At 39.4% G+C, this 17,481-nt stretch overlaps 1 protein-coding gene across 1 annotated transcript in view; it reads right to left on the reverse strand.

Moving 5' to 3' along the window:
- cdh23 (cadherin-related 23) overlaps positions 1-17,481 on the reverse strand; it is a 200,091-nt gene that overhangs the window by 168,755 nt on the left and 13,855 nt on the right. The window contains exons 2-3 of the mRNA XM_080868676.1: positions 17,205-17,298; positions 14,326-14,400 (exon numbers count right to left, since the gene is read on the reverse strand). Coding sequence (XP_080724802.1) covers positions 14,326-14,400; positions 17,205-17,289 — 160 coding nt within the window. The 5' untranslated portion in view covers positions 17,290-17,298. The remainder of the gene's footprint in view (positions 1-14,325; positions 14,401-17,204; positions 17,299-17,481) is intronic.

Here is a 17,481-nt window from a genome sequence, read left to right on the forward strand (position 1 = left end):
ACCGCCCCCCTCCGCCGTGTCGTCCTCAAACTCGCGAACAACAACAAACTCATGAACAAAACAGCGTCTCCTTCAGCAAGACGCACTGTCATCACTATCACCCGAGAACTGTGACAGGTGTGGGTTAAAAGTGAGCACAAACAACCTCGTATTTTGTATGGTAAGTGTGCGAGTTTGTGCTGGCGTGAATGCAGGTACCTTACAATACACAATGACTGACAGCGGAAAAGCTCAGAATCTGTAATAAAAATAAATAAACAGCAGCAGAGAACAAAAAAAACACCAACCAACCAAAAATGGGGGCTAAAAAGAAAGGCAGAGAAGACAAGCTTGCCTAATTCCTTAAAAAAGTGATCCGCACTTCTAAGTAGGCCTTGTGTCACACATCATCTCGGCTGTGAGATAAAAGGGACGAGTTCTATTATACTGCAGTCACTCCAGCTCACCACTGCACCAACGTGAAAAACCACATAAACATTACAGGATACAGATACAAACACACTCACATGCCCTCTTGGCCTTTTACGGAGCTTACAGCAAACACGCACATATTTAAAAGAGCTACCGCTAAAGTCACAATGTATGAACGTGTTCTGAAAAGGCTGTAGTGGTTTTGCATGTGAATGTAAGTATACTGAGAACATAATCAGACCAAAATTATTAAAATAGAATAAATCAAAGGAAGCACATTCGAGCCAGGGACTGGTCCACAAAATGAGGGACACAGTGTAGGCACCCCACATGTCAGTTAATTCCATCTGGCACCAACACAATGGCCTTTATGAGAACAAATGTCAGCTTTCAAGACAAGGACGAGATAACCTTTCTTCATAGAATGCACACCAGCCTCTGACGACCCAACGGTGATATTACACACTGCAAGCCGCAGGATATAGGCTGATCTAGCATGTCATCCAAACAATAATTTGAAGGTTTAGCAAATATCTTGCTCCAGAAACAATCGCATTTTTGTGATATGTAAAGCAAACAAAAACGTAGTATTGTTACTATCGCAACTTTGATGCTGCTGATGGCAAAAATGAGGTGTTGCAAAAAAAATGTGCACTAAACTCAAGTCCTTGCCTCAGCTGGAACTCACTTTCTTCTATCATGCTCGGGTAATTTTCAGAAAATTATCCCAACCTCGTTAAGCGATTTTTGAAAATCATCTCTTGTGGTATTTGAGACCTTCTGAGTTTCAAAGACCATTAAGAGTTTTCCATGACATTTAATTTCTCTTTTTTTGAACTTACATCTTCTTTATAATTAAAAAGAAGGCCTTTTTCCGTATGCATAAAAGAACCCCGAGCCTATCTGTATCAGCATTTGAGTCACGACACTAACCGCCATATGCATGTCCACCTTCAAAGGAGCAAAGAGAGACAGCAACAGATACATTCTCACAAACACACACATGGAAAGAAATGCGCACATATATGCATACCTCCTCCTCAGCTTTCCTGCACTGGAGCAGAGAGAGGTGGTCGCTGATGTGAAACATCAATTTCCAGGTTAGCTGCTCTGCGTGGCTCAGGCAGGTATCAGCCGTGACCCACCTGGGCCAGATAAGCAGCTGCGAGAAGCTGATCCGCCATCCAGCAATGCACCCCTCACTACAGGAGAATGGGGTAACATGTGCACACATACAACTAACACATACACATGCTCAAATGCATAAGTAAACAAAACAGTAAAACCTGAACAAATAAGTACGTTTGAGGAGAAAGAATGAAAAAAAAGAAGCTAAATATAAAACTACATAAATGCATAAGTACTGATCAGGTGGAAGGCAATTCCTCTGGATACCACTGCGATTAAACTGGGTTTAAATCCGAGGCATTTCATTTGCACACACACACAAACGGATCAACAGACTGAACTTTTTACCAAAGCTGATATATTCGGGTATTGATTGATGATTTTGATGTTCCCCCATCTCACACTCTAAACTAAGTAGCTCACAAGTAAGTGTCTTGTCCAGTGACACAGATTAGTTTGTCTAAATTCTTGTGCTGTATATTCTTCAAACTCTAGAGACCCGCATACAGATGAATTTCATTCAAACCTAAATTTCATTTGGGGTCTAAATATGATTATCACGGTGTGAGAGCCCAGCTTCGATTAGTCAGCTAATCTAACAACTGCCACCGTCGCGGTGAGGCCTGTCAGCTGGGCGCTGGGCGCACTGGCAGCGCTGCTCAACCTGGTGTCGCAGCACATTCCCACAGACAATTTCAATTAACTTTTACAACCCTGAGAAAGATCTCACAAACAGCCTACAGTTATTCACACTTCCGCCGCCTTTGTATTTTTCTCAACGTTCTTACACTGTCTGGTCATAAGACAAAAAAACTGTCACGGTTCTGGGTCAGTTTGACCCAGTATTTTGAATTATGCTTTTGGTGTGTTTTGCATTTTGGATTCTTTTCTTATTATGATGATAATGATGATTATGACTCTATGTTTCGGTTATTCTTGTTTAGGGATTAGTTCGTAGGTTTTTGTGTTCTCATGTTTATTGCAGGTTTAGTTCAGTGTCTAGTCTATCTCTCTGTGTCGTGTCTGCGTGTTTGTTTAGTGGTGTCTTGTTTCCTGTTTTACTCTGAAGGCTCATGTTCCCGTCTTATGTCAGTGTTTCTAGCTTTGTTCCTTCTGTCTTATCAGGTCTTATTCCTCCCAGCTGTGTTCCCCTTCTGTCTCTAATTTCTTGATGACTGCCTCAGTGTATTTAAGCCCAGTGTGTCTTTGTGTCAGTGTCAGATCGTCTGTTATCCTCACCTCGTATTTTCCCTTATTGTGACACTGTGTTCATAGCCTTCTTAGTTTACACAGTGTTCTCTGTCTTCTTAGTTTTCCCAGTTTCAGTGTCCCCTAGTGTTTTTGTTATGCCTGCAGCCACAATAAAGGCTTGCCTTATTTTGGAAACCTAGTTCTGTCTCCACCGTGTCTGCTCTTGGGTCTACCTCATTCCTCACGCCGGCGCGCCCCGCCGTGACAGTAACCCTGTATGGAGCGGGGCACACCACAGAAGCAGTATGTGTTAAAGGAGATAGGGAGATAAAGAGAGATCACTACACTCTGAAATGTCTAAGAGTCCAACTCTGACGAATTACAGCTAAACAAACCTTAAAAAGGTTGCTGACCTGTGAAGATGATTCAGAGCATGACAATAAACACTTTTATATCACCTCCACAAAGACCTGTTTCAAGGTGAGCCTCAAATGACCAGGAATACCTACAAAATTATAAACAGTCAACAGTCATCAGGCAGTGAAATTAAATGAAAAATTACAGTTGAGCTTGCCGAGTCGTTCCCGTTATTCAAGTCAAAAGTGACATATCAGAGCCAATCAAACGTGGCCTTTCTTGATATGATGGTTTAGCATGTAGAACAGGTTGTTCACCAATTAGGAGGTTGGTAGATTGATTCCCCAGCTATTGCAGGAACTTGGGTATATAAAAACATGCTGGTCTGATTGGGTGAATGAGGCGTGTGAGTTTGGGAGCTCACAGTAGAAAAGCACTATATGAGAACCAGTCTATTTAACATTTACACTGCAGCATAGATTCAGTTTAATACCACCCATAGAAAAAGTCTACACTGTTGGAAAGATAGTTTTAAAGGTATAACGTTTGCTTTAGAAAATTTTCATGCAGAACGCATGACACTGCTGCTAAACAGCAGTATATACAGACAAGAAAAAGAAGTCACTGAAAAGAAAAAATGACAGATGGTTAAAAAATCTTAAAATAAAACTTGCAATGATTTTGTTAGGTTTTTCTTTTTAGGTTGATGTTGTTGCAACACATTTCACATTAGAACATGACAGATGTGCCCAGGATTAAGTTGGCTAACTAAGGCCAAAACTGCTTTAGTTAGTTCATAATAATTTCGCTTCATGCAGCACTTTTCAGAAATAGATGTTGGAAATATTTGGGGGGAAATTTTTGTGGTTGGCTGAAGTAATAAACTGTTACCTTTAAGAATGACATGTTTTTTAAAAAACACAATCGTAACATGTTATTATGGATTAACAATTCCACAATATATAGCTCTTATATTTACAGATAACGCTGAAAGCTATTGTTCCAAACCTGGTCTCGACTACAGTTTGACAATGAAATATATCAAATTACTGTACATCAACTGTTATTTGAGTGGTGAAAATGTTACTTTTCTCCTGGACAAAAATTAAATATTGAGTGGCTTGGAGGGCACATTCCTGGAAAACATGCCAAAAGGCTGCATTGGAAATGCATACTGTGGGTAACATTTCACTCCACCACACCACCAGTATCATTTATCATTCCAAACTGAGTAAGACACAGCATACCGTGCGGGCAGGAAAGCAATGACAAAGTCAGATACTTAGAAAGAAAAAAGACGAGTGAAAATTAAGCGTGTTCACGATGTTTAGCATTCGAGAAAAAGCGGAAGCAATGTTGCAATGACGACCTGTGTGTTAAGCGTTTGCACGGGCCATAATAGCACTAACATATCACGTGCTGGGTAAGCGCAGACAATATAGCACAGCACAGCGTCATGATGGATGGTGTGTTTGCAGACACTGCTGAACTGTGGACCCCATTATTTCCTGGGGGAGGAAAGGGGGAGCAAAGCACCACCGGGGAGAGATAAGGGATGATTGACTAAACCAAAACAGAGGTCCCTCTTGGATGGCAGTCTGCTGGCATTATTGGTAAGCCATTGTGGGAGTCAATGCACCACCTCAATGACAGCAGCGAGCTGTCACAAGATGTAAAAAGATCAAGTGTATCCCCTTCCTAAACTGAGGTAGGCGAAGACTCTTCATGTGGAGAGGAAAAACTTCCAGTCATTAAGAATATCTCCCGGACATGTTAGGACTCATCTCCTGCCGAGATCGGATGGTTCAAACCTCAGCAGGAAGGAATACTTCACATCTGCAGCTGGTAGATAGGATTTATAAAACCAAGACGCGCATGCACAGCCAGAGACACAGTCACTGTCGTGCACAAAGCACATCCACCAACTCAAACTCACAGTGACAGATGCAAAAGCAGTTGCCAGAGATTCAAAAAGAACACATACACAGCTTTCTGATTTGGCTAAATGAGGACTAAACGTGGGAGTAAAAACAGACCAATGGGCTGCCCCGCTAGGAGTAACAATAACAAACATCTAGAGCATGCATGCTGCCGAGAGACGGTCCCAGATACCAGCTGATATGCTAAAAACAACTAAATAAACACTCGGAGGAACTTCTCCTGTCATTTTCTCCTGACAGTACCCTAATTACCCTTTCTGTTTTTAAAAAAAAAAATCACTACTCATATTTATTTACTTCTTCTTTTATGTCTTCTGTTCTGTTCCAACATCCTTTGTCCACAGAAAACACAAAGGACGGGCAAAAGATTCCTGGGCATGTTCCAGTCCTGTTAAAGCCCTCCAGTGTGTTGAGGTATTTAATATGTCAAAAAAATTAAGGGTTCACAATCGTTCTAAATGCTTTTGACTATGCTTCCTGATGAGCAAGTAAAAGATTCACGGAGAGATAGACCCTTTCAAGGCTAACACTAAATACTTGAAAACATAGCAACTTTCTTGAACTCAGTGTTTTGCTTTTTTTTTCTATATATTTAAATATATATTTATATATTAAATATATATTTAAATATATTTAAATGTGACAAAAAATGTGACAATTGAGTTTTTGATTGAATGTTTGGCTGATTACTTTAGAGCACGTGTGAGCTCTTTGCACCATGTTGAAAACGTGTGTTAAAACTGTGAGATCTTAAGATTTTTTTCTGCAAGAATGGGACAAAACTTTAAGTTTAATATTATTCAGCAGGTTTAAAAAATTTCACACATAACTGTTAAAAACATTACATCTTTAAAATGTTACACATATTAGATTCCTGCTTGTTCAAAAATAGATGTTGCTGTCCACCAAAACAGAGCGGTTTGGTGGACAGCAACATAGGTCAAATCAAAGTAGTGCAAAGATAATTTTAAGTATATTTATAATATACAGTATATATACAGTATAATATAACATCTATGTGGTAGGAGGAGCAGGTGTTAGTGTTAGGAAATGCTACCACAGTGTAGTTGGAGCCTTAAAATGAGAGAAAATGTATTGCTGGATGATGCAGAAGCTCAGAGCCAAAGATGGGGGAGTCTGTACCTCAGTCAGTGGTTCACACCAGTAGTGTCAGCCAGGTATGAGGTTTTTCTCTCCAAGCAAGTAATAGTCTGGCCAATTATTTGATCAGCAGCAGAAAAAAAGCAGTCCTCATCTGCAGCCAGGTGCAACAAATGGGGAATTAGATATGATTTCCAAATGCCTCTCAAGGAAGAGAAAAGCCTCAAAGGAGCATTCATGTTTCTTTAGTCATTTTCTGAACATTAAAATCAGTCATGTCTGGTTCCCGAGAGATTTTCATTGCTGCAGAAATATGGTTCAAAACACTATAGTGCTACACTGAAAATGTTATTTTCAAGGTAGCACAACTGACCTTGAAGTCTGTCTTATCTTTCCAACAAATCTTAACAAAAGAAAGTCATTTGCACACTTGACTAAACATCAATACAACTTCAATACAACAAAATCTTTAAAAGGATAACTTTAGAATTTGTACTGATGTAACATAAGTAAGACAACTGAAGTGTCAATAAAACATAGGCAAATTTACACCCTTTTTCAGGGCATTCATGCATGCCTAAATCCTGTTTCAGTGACTCTAAAAATAACTGATATTTTTGCATCTCTGTGTGTGGAGTGAAGCTGTGGAACAGACTAAGTAAAGAGATGAAGCAATGTCCGAGCATGGCACAGTTTAAACAGCGGTCTAAGGATATGGTTTTTGCAGGGTACAGGGAGGAGGGAGAGATTTGATGGGGTGTTCTTGTCCAATATTTTCATGTGTGTGCAGGTGCACGGGTATGTTGGTATGGGTATATATATCTGTAGGTTGTGTATCCTTTGAGGTGTTACTGGGGTTATTGAAAATGTGTATATGTGTGTATGTGTATATATATATGTATGGATAGATAGAAAGATATATATATATATATATATATATATATATATATATATATATATATATATATATATATATATATATATATTAGGGGTGCAACGATACACAAAATTCACGGTTCGGTTCGATACTTTGGTGTCACGGTTCGATATTTTTTCGATACAAAAAAATGTTCATGCCTTTTTAATTTGTCATTTATTAAAATTATAAATATATATTTTAACTCAAAAGTACAGTTTTTAAATTTAACCCTAACCCTTGTGCGTGTTTTTTATTTTGACAGCGAATGCGCACCTGCGGACCACTTATGTGCAGCCCTGGTTATTTAGCTCGTCATATTGCAGCCACAGAAATTCTTTTGTCCATGAAACCATAAAGCTGCACTTTCTTTTTGCCTTATAGTCTGATTTGTCACAACTTCTCCGTTTTGTGGTAAGCTTTTCTTTGGCTGTCACTTCTTCACCCTGACCTGTCTTATTTGGCTCAGCAGAACTGAAATGCTTTTACACACGCACTCACATAAGCTCAGCGATTCTCTGCGCGATCAACCTCTCACATGTTTAAGCTGAGGGAGATTTCACTTGTCATGTTTGCATAGTAAGCTAACGATTAATAAGACGATGTCAGAGGAATTGGTGCACAAATTATCATCACTCACAGATCAGTGCTGTCGCTCTCTATACACAGTTCGCACGATTGCAAAGTGAAAGCAAAAAAACAAGCGCAAATTCAAACGCGACTTCAATATGTCACATATTGACAGTGGCTCACCGATGCCAATGACATAATTACCCAGCTACATTTCTGAAAGAATGCAAAAGCATTGACATATATTTTTCCTTCCTACAATAGCCCGACGGGCAGGGCAGAGAGATTTTGGTAGAGTGACTGGCTGCTCCCATTTGGGATTAGAACGATGCCAATTTATCCCATAGTTTAGCCAATAAAGCATATACGCAGCCAATCAACGTCATTGACAGGCTATGACAGCGTCCTTATGTGCCGACACCGGTGTTTTAGTTAGCAAAGCGGCGTGGCTGATGTGGAGTGAAGCCACGTTAATGACAACGTGTACAACCATTGGAGATGTGAGCAGGACAGACGGAACAATTGATGGAAAAAGTGTGGACTTTATACCAGTTTTTAAATTGTGTTGATAGGCCACGTAAAACCAGAGTTATGATAAACAAAAATATGCAATGTTTGGTTTTCTTCCTGAATACTATCGTTGTTTATATTTACTGCGGGAAGAAACGGTAAAAACGGCGTTTTATAAGAAAAAAGGCTCGAAAGCTCTCTCCGCCTATGAGCAAAAACAAACCCCACCCCCCTCTTCCTTTCCTATTCGTCCAAAAAAGTACCATGTTGATCAATCAAAAAATGATATGGCAATGTGGCATCTAGTTGTTAAGAAACGGGGTGAATTTTTAGGACTGACGGCGGTGCTTTGAGATATGAGAGATTTGCGCAATTTAGCGCAAATCTTGTGCAGTTAGTGTGTAGTGTAGTCAATAGTTTTATTGTGTGTGTCAGAACAATGAGGCGACTACTGAATGTTACAGGTGTAACAGCAGTGATACATCTCCTGTTGTCAGGCCTGCAGGTATACGGCTGTTGTTCTCCTTTATCTCATAGTGGACAGAAATTAGAAATAATTGGTGTGGCATCAGCTGATTGTTCTGTAAATAGTTTGAAATGTTTATTTAAAAATGCCTTGGCTGCATTAAAAAAAAAATAGCTGCAAAAAACTTTGTTGTTTGCCAAACTGAGTTACTTTTTTGAAGAAGTAACTATATAATTAATTGCCCAACATTGGTCATTATATACTGTATTTTGGAGACAGAGAGTTACAGATTCTCTCCCAGACCACAGACTCATATTACAAGTCAGAGCCTTATAAAAAAAAAAGAAAAAAAAAGAAAGAAAGTTGAACTCCAATTTTGAAAACACAAGTTATTTTTACTTCCAATAGTGTTAACACACTACACAGGTCAATGACTAGATTTTTTAAAATTTTCATTGTAAGTGGGCTAAAGCAGTTAATTAAAAGTAGTCTAACATAAATGTAAATGCTGTAATTTGATTATTTTAATAAACCATGTAACTTGGATGGATTAGATGCCGGCGTGACCACAGTGCATGCGTCTGATGTCGCTCACAGTGGTCCAAGGGACCGCTCAGGGAGTTTGTGTGTTCGCTCAGACACGTGAAAAATTAGAGGGAACATTGGTCGGAAGGCTACCTCATATGTTAATGGCCAACAGCAAATTCAATTAGAATATTATCATATGTTGATTTGAATCAAATTATGCCTTTATTGAGTTGGAATGTTTTTTCAGTGTTACATTTATCTTTTTATTGACAGCACAAGGGCACAGAGGAAGAGAATGAGAGCAGGATGGTGACAGCAAAAGAGAGAGAGAGCAAAAAGAAAGAAGTAAGAGTCAAAATCAACCGCATAGTTATAAATCCAAAGTATCTTCTGTTTTGACCACATTCACTATATTTATATCATTACACTGGGACTTTTTAGGACAACCTGACAATAAAGATTTGCAAAATTGAACAAGTCCAGGTTTATGATAGATTGTTTTTTTTAAAATATCTGAATAATGTTGCGTTGATGACTTGGTTGAGTGCCTGTATGTGGTTAAGAAACTGGTATAATGTTGTGCATGTTTCTCCTTTGATATTGCATCTCCTCTACTACAAATAGTTAACTGGCTGTAGAAAATTCTTGTCAACATGATATTTGTCTTAGGTTTGACAATAAGGGTGCACCCTAAAACGGGTGTGTTATTGAAATCTGGGATTATTTTTCTGAATGATTCAGAGACACTATAATAGGTAATACAACTATTTAGGTTGCAGAAAGTTGACAACATGTGCCAACAGCATATTCCCTTTAACCCTTTATATTAACTTCAAGCACACTATGATTGGGGGCTGAGCTCCCCTAAATCTAAATGCTTGATTCCACAATCGCCCCTGCCATGACCTGTTTAATACCAAATTTGTCTATGCCGGTTCAAACACTTGCTTTTAGATGTCAGATAAAGACAACTCTATCAAAAAGTATTGATCCAGTAAAAATAAAAACCATTCACATTAGGACACCATCAACCCACAACAACCCACAAAAATTATAAATACCGCTTTTTCAATGCATGCGGGCAAGCTGACAGAGCCGATCGACCGAATTAGAAGGCTGAGAAAGAGACAGTGTCCAGAAAACAGAGAGTTGACGAGCCACAGTTAATGCAGAGCATGCTTGACAGTGGGGAATTGGCTGGGGAGAGTACACAGACATTATCAACACATTTAGGGGAACACTTTAATAAGTTCTTCCTTGGGGCTACCTCTTGCTCTTTAATTATTATTGAATTGGGTACGCCACAGAGCTAATTAAAAGTGCAAGGTATTTACTGTGGCAGTCGAGGAATGTGAGGGTGCAGAGGAGAGCAAGAGAGAAACGGGAGAGGGAAGACGTTCTGACAGAAGGTTGTTATTTTAATTGTTTTAATAGTGTCCTGGTAATGGGAGATGCAGCTATGGCTCTACATCCTTCATGCAGACTAAAGGAGAGAGGGAGGGGGGGAAAGTGACTCGAAGAGCCATGCTTCAGGTCTCGTTTAGCTTCTTCTAAAATCAGACAGAAAACATGAGAAAGAAGAAAATACACTGTAAGATAGGAAGATCTAGTTTGGCTAATAAAAAACCTGGCATATATATCATATATGCCAGTCATGTATGTCCATTATGTGATCTATAGGAAATAAAGACTTTTTTCTCTGTTCAGGTTGATGATGAATATGATCAACTTACAATAACTCAAAGGGTTGCTTCAGAAACACATCTCCTACATTCATGCAAACAGCACACAGAAGCTTATCTCCTGTTGTTTTCTTGGACCTCTGAGGATTCTCACTTCCTTGGTAAAAAAAAAAAAAAAAAGAAAAGAAAAGAAATTATTTTGAATGATTATAAAAAAACCTTATCCCACATAAATGATCATGGGTTGGCATGAGGTTAAAGCACGAGCCAAATTGTTGAACAGAACGAGGCAGCAAAGCCTTTTGCTTAATTGGCATAAACTACAAGACATACATCAACCTTCCCAGCAGAGTGTGGAAGTTTTTGCGACAAATGTTGTGTTTCCACAAGTTAATTACATAGTAGAGAGCTTAATCTGCCGAATCAGGGCAAAGTGGATTAGGAGATGAGAGCATTTAATCAAAGTGTTCTCTCTGTCTAATTACACATCCCATTTCCTGACACAACACACACTGTTATCTGCCATTGCATTTAAACACCAGCTCTTCTGTTTAGCTGCCCTCCCCTCCAAGACTGAATGATCGCACTGCCTGGATGTGACAAAATAAATAAATGAATAAAAGTCACTGAATGTGAACACATGTAGACTCGAACTAAACAGAGATGCGCACACAAACACACGGACATGCAGAGACTGAACATAAATGCGGAGAGGATTTGGTTCCAAACAAAACATTAAAATATATGTTATAACATGTATCACTGTATAACTGCAGTGTACAGCAGACCACTAATGCAACATAATCACAAGCATCGTTCATGCCAGGGTGGGCAAAAGATTTCTCCTGGGTCCTCCTCACTCGTGTTTTAAACTGAAATTGTTCTTATTTTGGGCATGAAAAACAATGGAACCTCTGTTGGACTCAAAATAATCAGTATAAGGAGAAATCTGAAGAAGAAAGCGTAGGAAAGAAACAAGCTTTCTGGTTTCTGTTTGCTTGCAGACTGATTTCTGCTGACCAGTCATGCGTTTGTGTTTGGTGCAAAAAGAACTGTAGTTGCTGAAATATAATCTCAAAACTACTGTCTATCACCTGACCACAATTTTGCTTCCTAAAAGCAAAATTTTATTTATTCAAAATGGTCAGAGCACGTAGCAGGAAGATTTGGCTCACCGACTATATTGGAAGCGCCCACAAGTTAGCCGTTGTCCCCGGAGTCATTTGACCAGCCAGTATGTTGACAGTATACAGTATATGTCACTTGTGTGAGTTCACACCAAGTCACAGCGTAATCCCACTGTGTTACATATGCATCTTCAGCACACATCTGCGCAGCATCCTTCAAACAACTTGTGCCAGTTCCCAAATCAAATCCCTTGCTGCTGAGAGGAGGAGAGAAGTGAGTGAAATATCCATGTTTGGATGTGTTCCCTCATCTGCCTGATAAATATTGTATTGAATGTGTTTTTGCATGGTGTACGAAGGCATGAGGATACTGACTTAGAGGCCATGTGCTGAAGTTACCGATCTGCTGAAAAGACAAGGCCAAATAAAAGGTGTTTTAAGTGTCTCCACGAGTATCCATGTACAGCAATTTTCCCAGGCTGTTTTTCTTGTACCTGTTATACTAATTCTTGGTGTCATCTCAGACAGCCCGCTCACACGAACCACTGTTACACCACCACAATGACTTAATCCAGCAACCTCCATGGTAACCGAATGTAACCAATCACTGTGGCTGTGGAAACCTGATCATTGCGCTCAAGTTGAGCAGTTTGGCTTCCAGTCAGCCAGACAGGTGCTCATTTACGTTCATCAAATTTGTGTGAAAATAATGGTCTAATGAAGTACAGAGGAACATATTAAGTTTTGAATATGATTAAATCGCCTCCACTGTGCCCTGAAAGGCCAATTTAACACTTCTTTATTCTTTGCACAATCTTTGCACCGAACCTTGAGATGAGAAAATATGCGGGTTCTTTTTCATTATGGCCTTTTATTCAAATGAAAAGCAAGCGTAACGTCAATCCAGTGCAGCTGTAATTGCTTCTGTACACCTACACTTGTAGGTGTTTAGGTTGAAAAAGAATCTTAAGCTATTATTCACTAGGTCACATCCTTTCCTCACATAACACACCAACATTTGACTCATAGGCTCGTGTGGTTGTGTGAGTACATTTGTGTGTTTACGTGTTTATGAATTGGAAGGCCTCCTAGAGGAGGACATCTGCTGAGCTAATAAACGATAATCTTGACAAATTGTCACTGTCTGATCATTCAAGCCGGCTTCACAATCACATTACTGAGTAAGCCATTACAGACCGGGCCAAGGACATGACTGACAGCTCTCTAAACCAATGGAGGGCGTTGCTGTACCAACGTCCAGCTGCTTGAGAGGAGGACAATAATTCATGGCCTAAGAGCAATTGGAATGTGGAATGGAGTAGTTAGGGAAATTAGTAATGCCACCCACTAACATATCCATGCCCTTCACTGGTTAGAACAGCAGCTGAGTTTATGAAGAGATGGCCTTCCGCCAGAACCGACTTTGTCCTTTTGGATAAATATGGCACACCAGGCAACTATTGAGGGCAACGGTGTTTGAGGTCATGATTATGCAGATTTACAGTAGGTCCTATTGTGGGATACAGTAGTCTGTCCTGGCTATAGTACAAAACATTTAACTGAGATGATGACACTGGAGATGACATTGACAGCTTGATGGTGCATTTTAAAAACGCAAGACAATGCCCGTGACATGCAACCACTCGCAGAAAACAGCTCTCAGGGTGTAGACATAAGTGAACAATTTAAGACTCAGACTAGGAGTGTTGACAGACTGGTAGAGTGTAAAGGTCATGTGATAAAAAACAAACTCCTAGAAAATCAATCCACTATAAAGGATTTTAATTCCAAGCCACTGACACCCTCAGAGATGATGAAAAGCCTGACATCTTCAAATTGCCCTGTCAATCACCACAACCAACAGAAATGACATGGAAAAAAAAGAGAAAATAAATACAGGGTATAATAGAGCCAAAACTAGTGGGACACGTAATGAACAAGCTTATAATCACACAAAGGTACCCGATGTGGACGAGTTCTTTCAGACATCAACATCAAGAGGAGCTGTTGTGCAAGCTTAATATTATATAGCATAAAGAATCATTCAGACAACCAGACTCATACATATACACGCATCATGATAACGGACATCCATTTCCATCACTGTCAGCGTTTTTTATGACATTCCTCTTGACTTGCTTTTTCTTCCGCGATTTGTATTCAAGGAAGAGAGGACGGAACATATCTGTGCAGCGAGTACAGCGACGAAGCCAAAACAAAGACTAACTTACTTTAGACCTTGTAGACGCATCACACATAACAGTGTATCCCAGCCTTTTGGAGCCACAGCACATATTTTACATTAGAAAAATCACACTGCCAAACAAAAATGTCACAAAAAGTACATTTTCAAAATACGAAGTATAAAAATGTACTGATGTGTGCTGAATCTACTCACCAATAGGTGTGTCTTCATAGATGAGAAGGTAGGTCGAGAAGAAGTAGTTCAGGAAACGTGGTGGCTGGTTGGAGCCTTTGGGGAGAACAGAACAATTCAAGATACATTTCACTTTTTTTTTTAGAAAACTTGTCCTAAAAACAACAAAAAGAATATTTTAGAAATCTATTAAAAACTTGAACTTTTAATCCCAGGTTAACTTCTTCTCTCAGAAGTCAGAAGTTTACCACTAAAAGCATTTTTAATGTTCACGAATTTAAGTAATAACTGCAATTTGGCATTTTTATCAAAAAATAATAATGTGCTTTGATGAATTTGAGAATTCATGAATAGCAAGTGTTGCTCATGGTCTCTGATTGGTCTTCCTGTAATATTTTTGCACATAGCTGCTTTTGTTAAAATAAAAAAAGGGGCAACAGCATGTTTTGATTTCTCTCCCTCTCAAATATTTATACAGCAAACATCATAATATGAATGTCTATAAATCAAACTGCACTACAGCTGTGTGTTCAGTTCATGATGTTAGTCTTGCAGGCAGCATTAAACTTTGATTTGACTGCAAAATCAAACTTTGGACATTTTCTATTTTCCCACCATTTATCTTGGATTTTGTAATCAAAGCTTTCTTTAATAACCTCAAGGAAGCTTTTGTGCAAGTTGGGTGTTTGGGTTTTTCCTGCTGTTCTGTCCGTGTTCGCTTCCCAAATCTCTCCCTCAATTTTCTCAACTGCTTATCCTTCTCAGTGCCACTGGGTACCTGGAGCCTATCCTAGCTGTTAATGGATGTGGGCCGGGATACATCCTGGAGAGATCGCCAGTCTATCACAGGGCTAGTCTTTCCTCATCCTTGATTTTGTTATCGTCACTCATCCAATTTTCTTCTCGCCTGCCTTTTATGATCCAATCAGCTTCTCTTCCCTGGTCTTTGATGGTGAATCGTTCATATTGTGTCCTACATGTCTACCACCTGTCCCACAATCGCTACCAGAGTCTAGACTCCTGGTGTCCTATCCTAAATGCCCAAATAACAATTTTTTATTATTATTTTAATATTATAAAAACTTTACATGAATATTTTTTTAATTTTAATGGTGCACATCTAGTGCAACGTGTAGGTACTGTGGTATAAAATGCGTCAATAGCTGCACTTTTTAAAAATGAGCTACTTTTTAATTCCTTTAAGATAAAGGAATTAAAAAGTAGTGGAGCAGTGGAGCTTTATCTTTGATAAAGCTCCACTGCAGCTTTATCTTTGATGTCTTCTCTTTGTATTAATTTTTAATGACAACTGCTTAAATTTAACAAACAGAAAAACCATCTGCAAAGACAAAAGTAGGAAGATCTACGTATGGGAGGGATTGTCCATTACAACACAACAGGTTAAAAGGGCCTGTTAAAGGGTTAATAGCGTCCCGTGTTTGGCGAGTGTTCTGTAATGTCAGAATGCAGAGCAATACAAGCTGTTTTTTAGGGGGAAAGATCAGCGAACAAAGCTGATGGTCTTTGATCAGCTGAACAAGCCGGCAGACCACAGAGACAGTGAAGCAAAAGAAAGGGGAGGCCAACTTGTTTGAAGTGAGAGTGCTTGATAGAGTGAATAGGTGCTTTGAAAGTACGAGCTTTTTGTTCAGTCATGTGCCCGTCTGTGCAGAAGAAGATGCTCATCTCTGGCTTGCCTCTAGCGCTCAAGTGCCAAGAACATGGAGCGTGCTTGACAGGGTTTGAAGATAGTTAGGGTGAGGGTTAATAAGCTCCTGTCCGTACCTGTGGTTTACACCAGGCTTGGTTAAAGTAATGCGGATTGATTACAGCTACAAAATAATCACAATGATGATCATAAATCCAATTTGCTGGATCAGGGAGGTAATGCTCAAGAGAAGCACAAGGTCAGTGTGCTAATGGGGTAGTTAGAAGAGGCAAGAGAAAGAGAGGGATTTAAAAGGTGAGGAGAAGAAAGAGGGAGCAACACGGAAAGAAAATGTGCGAAGTGAGAGACTGGAGGACTCCAGAGAAAGAAGATCTTGATAAACTCATTGCGCTTGATGGAAAGAGGTTGTGACAATCGCTTAATAACTTTCCATGCTGTTTCAGCGCTGCGTGTGATTGGAGGTGTCTCCTGCCTGTCACTGAGAGACAGTTACCATGACGTTCCACAACAGCTGAGCTCTCCCTTGCTTTATCTGCCCCCCCCCAAAAGCCTTCATACTCAGCAAGGAAGCAAACCAGACATTTTTTTCTTGGTGGTGCTTATGGCTTAACACTAATAATGTGAGACATTATGCAAGAGACAGTGGGGGAGAGTAGAGAAGGAAAGCGTGAGCGAAGGAATGATAATGAGAAAAAAATGGGAAATAGGATTGAAAGGTGCACAGGCCAGGAAAAAAGTGTGGGAAAGCATCATTTAGCGCAGGAAACAGAGAAGGAAGCAGGACAACTACTCCTGCTATCAACCTAATTAACATAAACTAGCATCTTCCTGTTTTGCCTAGTAACTGATAAAGATACTAGAAAACCCATAGTTATTTGTGATACCTTATTTGACTAACAAAGGTAGATCTGCAGTTAAATGTTGACACCACATAAATTTTTTAAAGCCTTTTATTCTGGGAAGTTTGACTGATTTAAAACCTTTTCAGTTATTCAGTTTCAAATTCACACTGTTCTACATATTCACAAAAATAGCTGCCAACTAAAACCACAATTTGCTACTTTTTATCCACGGTCATAAATCAAACTGAAATGCATCCACTACTGCAGGGATTTATGGTAACTGTATAAAATATGCAGCATAAAGACCTTTCCCTAATAACCAACACTCGACAAAATGAAAGTCTAGTCTGTGGATTTACAGATCCTTATTCTTCGCAGCCAGGACTTACCTTCACAGAAAGAGTGGAGAAAGAGGAAGGCAAGGAGGAGCTTGGCGACTGCCATCCTGCCACCTAAACCCACACTCCTCGACATCACCTGCACCTGATAAAAGACAAACACAGAATACAGACAGATCATTTTGTTTACCAAAACTAGGCCTGATCCTCAATATATCAATGAAAAACAACATTTCATCCTCAATTTTACAAGCATTTTCTTGGGTTAAGCCCAATTTTCATTGTTTATTTCCAGATGAATTGAGCCAGAAGTTCTTAATGGCTTTTA

Source organism: Rhamphochromis sp. 'chilingali' (assembly GCF_963969265.1).
Source record: "Rhamphochromis sp. 'chilingali' genome assembly, chromosome: 20".
Lineage (NCBI taxonomy): Eukaryota > Metazoa > Chordata > Actinopteri > Cichliformes > Cichlidae > Rhamphochromis > Rhamphochromis sp. 'chilingali'.